This window comes from Hyaena hyaena, unplaced genomic scaffold (genome assembly GCF_003009895.1).
Source record: "Hyaena hyaena isolate Hyena2069 unplaced genomic scaffold, ASM300989v1 scaffold_190, whole genome shotgun sequence".
Classification (NCBI taxonomy): Eukaryota; Metazoa; Chordata; class Mammalia; order Carnivora; family Hyaenidae; genus Hyaena; species Hyaena hyaena.
The window spans coordinates 1,595,034-1,606,048 of NW_024080822.1; the positions used below are offsets into that span (position 1 = coordinate 1,595,034).

The 11,015-nt window shown below is 40.9% G+C and overlaps 1 protein-coding gene across 1 annotated transcript in view; it reads left to right on the forward strand.

Annotated features, from left to right (window-relative positions):
- The window catches only part of MTNR1A (melatonin receptor 1A), a 31,209-nt gene extending 21,674 nt beyond the window's left edge, over positions 1–9,535 (forward strand). Inside the window, exon 2 of the mRNA XM_039241221.1 lies at positions 8,388–9,535. Coding sequence (XP_039097152.1) covers positions 8,388–9,256 — 869 coding nt within the window. The 3' untranslated portion in view covers positions 9,257–9,535. The remainder of the gene's footprint in view (positions 1–8,387) is intronic.
- The last annotated feature ends 1,480 nt before the right edge of the window (positions 9,536–11,015 follow it).

Below are 11,015 nucleotides of genomic sequence, written 5' to 3' on the forward strand. Positions count from 1 at the left end.
ACTTTCCATGAAGCACAACACATGGATTTCATCTCGGTGGAAGAGAAGGAATAAATATTTATCCAAAGTCAAACATGTTCTATGCGTGCTCTCAAATCCTCACCATGGGTATTATGACCTGATTTATAACATATTAGAAGCCTGAGACTCTGAGAAGCTATGACTTACCCGAGGGTGGTTAGCAAGTGTCACAGCCAGGATCTGAATGCAGATGTGTTTGTTTCTAAACTTAGGGTGCACCCTGCCTCTAATAATCTGAAAAGACACATTTCTCAAATATAGTCTTTGGAACTTAAGAATGTAAGGCACTGCCTGTGAGCTCTGATATGCAAAATAGATAGCTGCTTCTTTAAGCAAGACTTCTTAGATCTGAATCTATGGATTTGTTGTGTGAAACAAATGAAAAATGTTTTCAAGAGTAGCCAAAGTATAATTTTTCCCTGTTTAAACTGGTCTTTATCTCTTTGATGTTAGGCACAATTCAGGCACAGCCAGGGTGTTATATTTTTAATTATGAACAATAATTCAGTGGGTCTAATCTTGCTTTCCAAGTTCAATTCCAGGCTGGAATAAAAGAAGGAATGAATACTGGCCTGTTGAGAAAACCAACATCCTGGCAAATAAGAGCAAAAAAAAAAAAAAAAAAAAAAAAGGAACTGATTTCTACCTTTGTATAAGTGGAGTTGAGAGGCTTAAGGGAACATTTGTTCACCCAGAAAACTGTCCCCAAGCATTTGCTCTGCAGCAGGCACTGTGTGCTTGCAGTCATGGCCCTCAAGAGGTCTTTAGAGGGAGACAGACTTTTATACACATGGGTGGGGTCATGTATTGCTTTGATGTTGGAAACGTGTGTACATATAACAAGGATGAAAGGATTGAAAAGCAATACGAGGGCATCTGGGTGGCTCAGTCAGTTAAGCATCTGACTCTTAATTTCAACTCAGGTCGTGATCTCATGGTTCGTGAACTGGAGCCCTGCGTCAGGCTCACAGTGTGGAGCCTGCTTGGGATTTTCTGTCTCTCCCTCTTTCTCTGCCCTTTCCCCACTTGTGAGGGCACTCTCTCTCTCAAAATAAATAAATAAACTTAAAATAAAATAAATAAGCTTAAAAAATAAGCAATACCAGAAAACATTTAAAGTCTGGAACTTCTACACAATATGGCTGGTTGGTTTGTTTCTGTAAGATCGCACAGTAAGTATTTTTTTTTTTTTTATCTGAGAAGTGGCTGACTTCTGCAGAAAACCACCTAACTGCATCACAGAGCTGGGCGTCTACCTCAGGTTGCCTAGAAACAGAACCTGAGAGGGAGCTAGCATGCTCATGCTCGTGCTTCGCTGATCGAGCTTTGTCGAGGGAGTGCTCTCAGGAGAGATGTGCGGTGGGTGAGGGATGCCGACTCGGGCAGGGAGACTCAAGCAAGGACGGGCCTCAGCTGAAGTGTACATTTTGCCTGATCTGAGAAGCCGAGGCCTCTGGGTGTAAATGCAACCACAAAGTTGCAGCCACTAAAGGCGAAGGGGCTGGGCTTTTGTGCTCCATTGTCAATTGGCCATTCACTGTCTACTCAACCGAGGGCAAGTCTCTGGAGGAGAGTGCAGGTGCAACTAATTGGAAGCACCCAACCTTCATCAAAATTTCATGGATAAGGGCACCCACCAGCCTGGCAGAGGGACTTGAAAAATGCACCGGCAGCATCTACTCCAAGACCTGTGACACAGAGAAGATGTAAGAAACAACCCAGAGACCAGCCTGCCACTCACCGGCTCCCCCAGCCAGCGTGTTGAAGGGGGTCCACATATGGAAATGAATTCTCCTCAGATTACATCATTGCACAGATTTAATTATTACGAAAGTAGGAATAAGATAGCTAGAGCTGTAGAAACGTGTCGACAAAGACAAACTCAAGGTGCGAACTCCATACGGTTTAGGGAGAGAGATTTCTTGCCTGTCAGGTGACTCAAACTTTCCTTCCTCAAGTTCCCCACACTGGCATTCCTGCCGCAATTGGACTGCTTGGTTTTCCTCTGACTTTTACCACAGGGTGTGACACTATCAAGGTGCTCCGGGGAGCTCCTGTATTGCAGAGCCACGCATCACTGATCCTACCGTGTAGTAATAACCCAGTTTCCCCTTGATAATCAGGATTAATCACCCACTTCAGGACAGTGAGCTCCTTCGTAGTCTATTGATTCCCCAAGAGGAGCCCAAAGTAGCTAAGTGGCAGTCTCAACTTCCAGTTTAGGGAAACCATTGTTATGCCTCTTGGTGGAGCAGTCATTCCTCTCTTGGGGACTGAGACTTTAGGACAGAACCCACAGTTGTGAGGACAGGAAGCAAATGTTTTGCTAGGGTATCACTTAGGAGAAGAAAAATGACCATTTCCACCCTTGATTTTCTGATCCATGAATCTAGTCACTGATTTAGAACACACACTACACCCTGGGGGACATTACCTTAGGCTCATTCTGCTAGTGCTGGAACTAACCTTCAAAAGTCATTCTACCACACTGCCTTGCTTCATTTGCTGGAAATTGAGTCCCTCCCTCAGAAGCAGTGTTTTACCATAAACAAAGACAAAGGCATCTTCTAAGTCTATGGATGTCAGATTGGTGAAAGATTTAAGAGTATGGAAGGCAAATCCAGATCCAGAATATACTCTGTTCCACTGCCAACAAGGTACTTCCCCTTCGATGATGGAAGTGGTCCAATGTAGTCAATCTGCCTCTATTGCCTGGCTGATATTCCTGGGGAATGGTGCCGTATCGGTGGTGGCCTCTGCTGTTGACAGGTTGTAGACACAGCAGGTCAGCAGTGGCTATAACCAGATCATTTTAATGAGCAGTTCTCTGGGCTGCCGGGCCCATCAGTAACTGCTGTTTCTGGTGCATAACTTTGTGAGCTTAGTGGTCGGGGACAGTGGTGGCTGAACAACGTGGACATAGGTTGTATCATTAAGATCCCCACACAAAAAAACCAAAAAGGCAAACAAACAAAAACCCCTAGATACTCCTGCTGAGGTTGCTTTTGGTGACTGTTTGTATGGGACACAAGTATCTTCATACTTATCGCCCATTCGGGGAGGCCTGTGCTCCTACTCTTTCTCCAGATTCCTGTGTTATCAGTGTTCTAAACCCCTTCCTTCCACTCCTTGACCATCTAGCTATACCATTAGACACTGATCGTAAACCAATATAAATGTGTACCTGTGGCCATCTCTCTTTTCCGGCAAAATCAACAACCAGTTTGCAGTTCTGTTCACTGGGTATATTTGGCCTGTAGTAATGCAACATCCAATTTGGGGCAGCACTGGCCTCTCATGAAAAGCCATCTGTAAAGCATGCCAGAAGTTTTTTTCTTCCTTACTAATTGATCAAAGGGGACTCCTCATGAGGCTATAGGCGCAAGTTGAGAAAAAGATGGCAGTGTGGTAGGAATGTGGGCCATGGGCATCTATGACACTTGCCCATCCATTACTTGTGCTGTCAATATGTGCTTGAGCCAGATTTTGTCTACACCATTTCTGTTTGGTACTGTGCATGCCAACTTGGTGATTTTAGTGGGTCAGACAATACATAGTCCATTAGGGGTCTTTCAGATCACACGGTCACTTGGTGGTACGTGGTCAAGTTTTCAAACTCTCTGTGGCTGAGTAACAAGTCAATAACTGTTCCTCTAAAGGGGAATTCTAGTCTGCAAAGGATAGCATAGATTTGTTACAAAACACTAAGTGTCTATAGTTATAAGTCACTCATATAGGCGTGCTAAGGGAGCCTTACATCATCCAGATTTACCACAAATAATTCAAACACCATTGGATCAGAATAGTCAAATGGTAAAACAGCCTTCAAAATATTTTCTTGGGTTGCTCAGTAAACAGATTGGTGTAGCATGTCAAAATTGGGTGTGTGTGTGTGTGTGTGTGTGTGTGTGTGTATTTAGTGGTAGGAGTGTGGTGAACCAACTTGTTCTTCACCTTGGAAGATGAATACAGCCTGTAATTTAAGTAACTGTTTTGACACTGTACACCATGAACTACCAGTGTTCTACTGGAAATGAGGTTTTTAATGCCTTCAAATCTAATGCCATTAGAGAACTAAATCCAGGCAACCAAGAACTGATAGAGAAAAACCCTCCTTAAGGTTCTTGGTCTACTTCTAGTATCAGTCAGGGTTCAATCAATTTGACAAACAAAATCAGTAGAGCAATTATAGGAGCTGATTAAACAATTCAGTTGAAGCTGATTGCTTCTGTGTCTGGTGCTAGGGCCTTGTATTAGGGTGCTTCAGAGAAACAGAACCAATGGAATATATATATACATAATATATATATATTATATAGAATATATATATTCTAGTAATATATTCATATATATTCTATTCAGAAAATAGTATATTGTATATATAGCAGTAAGATATGTAATATATAGAATGAATAATAGAATACATATTCTATTAGCATGTTAGTATATTTCTATTCAGAATAGAATATTCTATTAGTTTAGTAATATATCTATTATATTAACATATTATATATTCTATAATATGACACTGGCTTACTAGGTTTATTAGCAAGAACTGGCTTGCTTGACTATGGAGGCTGAAAAGTCCCTCAGTCTACCATGTATAAGCTGGAGACCCAGGAGAACTGGGGTAGTTTTGGTCTGAATCCCAAGACCACCTGTTCTGTCACTCCAGTCTACACACAGAGAAGACTGATGTTCCAGCCTAAGAAGGCAGGCAGAGAGAGACCGACTTTCCCTTCCCTTCAACTTTTTTCTTTTAGTCAGGCCCTTAATGGATTGGCTAGGACACTTACATTCAAATGCCAATTTCCTCTGTTCATTCAAATGCCCTAACAGACACACCCCACAAGTGATGTTTAACCAGCTCCCTGTGCATCCCACGACTTGGTCATGCTGACATATAAAATTAACCATCATAAGCCGACAGTCTACAGATGAGGCACCTGAGAAGAAAAGATGGATGTCAAGAGGAAAGCAAGGGCACAGGAGATCCTTAGAGGAAGGACTGGAACCCAGGAGGATGAACAGAACTCTTTTCAGTCTCTCCCATTTTCCAAGCCAGGCTGGAGCTCAGAGAAGGAGGAAGAGACGCTGTGGGCATCCTGCATCGGCCACTCTCACCGCAGGCCAGTGGACAGGAGTGAGAGAGCCAGAGCCCCCACAGTGCCTGGTGCCGTACACTGACCTCGCAGTGCACAGAGGACTTGACTACTTCCCTTCCACCTTTTACATCTCATGCAAGTTGTCTCTGCCGGGAAATAGAAAACCCTGAAACCCTGCATTCAGATGCCCTTTCAGCTTAGTAAACCCACTCTACAGTTTGATTCAAGACACAACTCTGCACCAGATCCTGTTGTAGAGGGAGAAAGATGTGTAAGATGGGCACTGCCCTAGTGGAGTTAATGGCCTGAGGTGTGGGAAGACGGTAAGAAGAAGGGAACTACTTATAAATAGAAAAGCAGTGACACCTTGCTTTGGCCATTCCCAGAGGGAAGTCCCCTGACTACTTCTGAAGGAAGCAGTTTAGACAAAGCAACTCTTTAGCTGTCTGCTATCTGATTTTATTCACATCAGTGCCATATTCCACTTACAATTTAAGGTTTTATTCACCAGAATGACTGTTTGCTCACCATTTTATAGTTTGCCTGTGTCTTTAATCAATGTGAGGCTGTTACTGGTTTCTTCTTCTTACCGGTATAGAGACCTGTAATTGCCTTCCCCTCCCCTCATTCTGGTTCTAAGATGCTTTTTTTAGAATTAGGCCTGACGAGGCTCTAAGCCAGAGCCAGCCTGGCCAGAGGGCCCCATATCTAACGCTCACCTCTTTCTGGCCATAGGAACTTTCTTCTGGAAATGTGTCGAGTGACATTAACAAATAAACAGCGCTGTTGCAATCTTGCATTAATGGTATGACTTCTTTGGGTTGAATTCCCTATTTCTCAGTTTTCCTCATCTCTAAAAAGTAGGAATTACCCTGCATGATCGCTAGTATTTCTCTCCTTCTTAATATCCTGTGAGTCTACAGTTCCTCTGGGCCAAGGATTGGAAGTAAAGCCAACAGAGGAGGAATTGCTAGTCACTAACAGGAATTACTGAAATTTTAGGATGCATTGTTATGCTGGCTGTGTAGAGGGTTGGATGTCTGTAAAAATGGATAGATGGCTATCTATCTGGACATACACAGAGCTGAAACAGATGATTTTATAATGTGTATGATCATGATTAAGTTAATTACTCTTACCTCATCATTCTTCTCCCCAGTATGCACACACTTTACACACACATCACAGATGTGATAAAGCTTCCAGCTGAGATACCTATCATCCGCATTTACAAAGAGTCTCAGGCTTTTTTTTTTTTTTTCCTCCCAACTCTGGTAAAATGTGATTAGTTCAAAGAAAATGAAATGAATGACTTAATTAATGTAATGGCTTAAACAAAAAAGAAGCATAATTGCTATAAACTAAATGGAGCAGAGGATGAATGCTATGAAACAAATCTATGACACTTTTTATGATCTTATTTTTAAGCTCTTTAAAAATAAATCTATGTCCGTTTGTCATCATGAGGTTCTGGGTAAAAATGTACTGCTTCGATGACAATTTATAGCTGAATTTCATATATTGTACATATTTTTAAAGTATTACACATTTTGAGTTAAAAATTCATTAAAACATGCCGACTTTGGAAGTTAAATATTTCATTGGTGATTGGAATTGTTCTATGGGGAAAAATAAATTTGCTTTTATTGCTTTAATTTGGCTTAGTATAACCAGTTTTTGAAGAAGTTGTATTTACAACAATTTATCTGAAATTCCTACTTAAATAGCAAATCCATGCCTTTTTTTCAGCCACAACTGCTGTTTTACTTCACTTCTTTGCAATTTTTGGAGGGATGCGGAATAAAATTAATCAGACAGAAACTTCGCTGAGCAAAAGTCTCACCCGGGTGAACCGTTCAAGATACAGTTATGAGGGGGACACACTTTTAGGGTACTACAGTATGAAACCATAGTAAAGTAAAGTTCACAAAGATAGTAAAAGGCAAAATATATGGTCATTCCTCCTGGAATGCTCCTTCCCACTTATTTCTTGTTCACTCCATTCCTTGCTGCCTCCTTTTCTGTACATAACTCTTGTGCTTCTTTCTATCTTGTTTTCTAAGCTTGAGGCTCATAAAATCCCTGTCTGTTCATTTCTGTTTCCCCAGCACCTATTAAATGCATTTAGTAAGGTTTTACTGAATGAAATTTATCATAATTTAATCCAAATTAAATGTGGTATAAAAATGTGATTTAGAAGCCTTCGAAAGAGGAAGGTTTTCCATATAGTTGGGCAAATAAGTAAAGGCTTTGGGGACTTCTATTTAAGATGGATTTGAGAAAATGGGTACTATTTTAAAAATTAGAGAGGAGCCAATCAAGGCAGAAAGAATAGTAAGAAACAAAGGCAAAAGGAGCCAAAACAGTAAAGAATCTCCTTACAGAATATCTTTTAAAATTCAACTAGAGTCCTTTGTTTTTATACTTTAAAGTGTGTTATTAATATAGAAAATATATACAGTTCACTTTTTGTACCTTAAGTTCTTTATGTAATTTAAAGTACTCCTACCTTTTCCTTGGGACTGAGGGGAGAGTTGTAGAATACCCACAACATTTGTCAAGCACTTATGTGACAGATAGTGCTCGGTACTTGACATGGACTATCTCAATTTATGCTCATCATCCCCTTATGAAGAAGATACTATCAGTATCCCCATCTTAGAGAAGAGGAAGTTGACATTTGGTGAGATAATCTAGGAAGGGGTGAAGCCAATATTCTAACCCAGATAGTTGATGAAAGAACCCTTTGTCTTTTCACTATTATACTGTGGTCAAGGATTTATTACTTCCCAATAACATGAGTTGGAGGCCCATTTGAGAGTGACTGGAGAAGCAGAGGGACAGAAAGCTCAGAACTGAGGGAAGTCATGTATCTCTTGAGAAAAAGAGTGACATGAGGTTTCTCAGGTCATGTAGAATATTCTAGAACAAAACACCTAACAGGAATATATTGAGCTCGGGTTTTTTTTTAAATTACAAGAGAACCAAATCGTTCAAAAAACTCAGTTTTTTGACATGGAATATGCCTTGTTTTAGGGATGTGGGAATTTGTGAACAGCGGAATTGATTTGACACTGGCAACGGTGGGCTTACTTCCTGGTGAGAATGGAGGCCTCCATTTCATTTAGAAGATGGCAGTTGCCGTGATGCCAGGTTAACCGAGTTAAACAGCTCTTTAAGCAAAAATAACTGTGAAAGTAAACCAATGCAATCCATAGAAAACTGCTAATAACCTCTATTTTCTAAACCTTTCTCTTTTAGGAAATGTATTTGTGGTGAGCCTTGCACTTGCAGATCTGGTGGTAGCCGTGTACCCGTACCCCTTAGTGCTGATGTCTATATTTAACAACGGGTGGAATCTGGGACCTCTGCACTGCCAAATTAGTGGCTTCCTGATGGGCTTGAGTGTCATTGGCTCAGTATTTAATATCACTGGAATTGCCATTAACCGCTATTGCTACATCTGCCACAGTCTCAAGTACGACAAGCTGTACAGTAACAAGAATTCCCTCTGCTATGTGCTCCTGATATGGACACTGACACTCGTGGCAATCATGCCCAACTTGCGGACCGGCACCCTGCAGTACGACCCGAGGATCTACTCCTGCACGTTTGCACAGTCTGTCAGCTCTGCCTACACGATAGCGGTAGTGGTTTTCCACTTCCTGGTTCCCATGACCATAGTCATCTTCTGCTACCTTAGAATATGGATCTTGGTTCTTCAGGTCAGACGGAGGGTGAAACCTAACAATAAACCCAAAATGAAACCGCAGGACTTCAGGAACTTTGTCACCATGTTTGTGGTCTTCGTGCTTTTTGCCATTTGCTGGGCTCCTCTCAATTTTATTGGTCTGGCTGTGGCTTCAGACCCTGCCAGCATGGTACCCAGGATCCCAGAGTGGCTATTTGTGGCCAGTTACTATATGGCATATTTCAACAGCTGCCTCAATGCAATTATATATGGGCTCCTGAACCAAAATTTCAGAAAGGAATACAGAAGAATTATAGTCTCACTGTGTACAGCCAGAATGTTCTTTGTGTATAGTTCTAATGATGCCGCAGATAGGGTTAAATGCAAACCCTCTCCACTAATGAACAACAATAACCTAATGAAAGTGGACTCTGTTTAAAAAACAAAGCCATTACTGGCAAGATGTACACACTGCTCAAGGTCTTACTGATCTTCATGTTTGCTTCTGTCTTGACAGATGCCTAGAAGCGCAGGGTAGCTGAGAAACTTGCACTTTTATGAGGTTGTCTCTAGTTTATGAGCTCCTGTGTGATCAGCCTTTGGAATAAGTCTCTAATTCTGCTTATGAAGAGAAATACAGAACACAGAGTTATATGTTCATTAGAGAATATGGTTCAGGGACAGGGGCGTGGGCAGGCAGTGATTTTAAATAAAAGTGCTAAATATATTCATGTGGAGAAAGAGTGCACAAACTTATCTTTTATTGCAAATGAGTGTCGTAGAGCATTTGCCTTTTTCCTCCACTTTTTGAAGATTCCTTGTAGGAAAACAAATGATGTGTCGTAGTCATAAACAAGCAAATGGAGGAAAAAGAGAGAAGTGGAATGATTGATTCATTGCACAGCAAGAGGCTGAAAATAAATCAAGGAATAACAACACATCAGCAACAAACCACAGCAAAGTTTTCAGTTGGCAGTGGTAGCATTGGGTAACTAGTCATGATTCTAAATGAGGTCTCTTTCTATTGAGAGTTGCATATTCAACTAGATAAAGAGCAAAACGGATGATAGAGCTCTTTTTCAGATCTCAATAACCATAGTATTTGAAAGCAATAGCTAAATATAAAATTCTATTTGATTTCATTAGACACTGGCTTCTTATTTTGTCACTAAAGATTATTATTCATGTCACTGACAAGTTGTTTTGAATTGATCTATGTTAATTATGAAGTCATCTAGGGGTGCCCGAGTAGGTCAATTGGTTAGGCATCTGACTTAAGCTCAGTTCATGGTCTTGGGGTCCGTGGGTTCAAGCCCCACATTGGGCTCTGTGCTGACAGCTCAGAGTCTGGAGCCTGCTTCTGATTCTGTATCTCCCTCTCTCTCTGCCCCTCCCCTGCTCGCATCTCTTTCTCTCTCTCTCTCTCAAGAATAACTTTTTTTTTTAATTTATAAAGTCATCTAATGAATTTAGTTAAAATTTACAAAGAATCAAAGAGCTATAGAACCTTAGGTATAGTGCTGAATGTGTTTTAGATTGATAATCTACTTCAGCAAGTAAATATCTGAACCAGATAGCTTTTCTTTTATAAATATTTCAAAACAATATTCTTTAATAATTCATTTCAGTATTTGATTGCCCTAATAATCCTGAAAGTCTAGGAGAAGAAAAAATGCACAGGTAAACTGTGGTTTCATAAACTATGGCTCTCATTTACTCCAAAAAGCTATTCAGGACCACCATGGGGTTTGTTACTGGAGGGCTTTGCAGGAAATTAGAGACATGTTTTCTTGTGTTTTAAAGTTCTGGGGCGCCTGGGTGGCTTAGTCGGTTAAGCGTCCGACTTTCGCTTAGGTCATGATCTCGCGGTTCATGGGTTCGAGCCCCGCGTCGGGCTCTGTGCTGACTGCCAGCTCAGAGCCTGGAGCCTGTTTCAGTCTGTGACTCCCTCTCTCTCTGACCCTCCCCTGCTCACGCTGTCTCTCTCTCTCTCTCCTAGAAATAAATAAAAATATTTTAAAAAATAAATAAATAAAGTTCTGCAACAAAACTGTTACAAAAGAGAAAGAGTTGGTGATTTGCAATTATATACATAAGACAAAAAGTGATCTGATATATTTGCTAATATCTCTATATCTAGATAGTAAGACTCTCCTTAGAAAGTTCTATCAATTGTTTTAAAAGTTCCTCTGTTAACT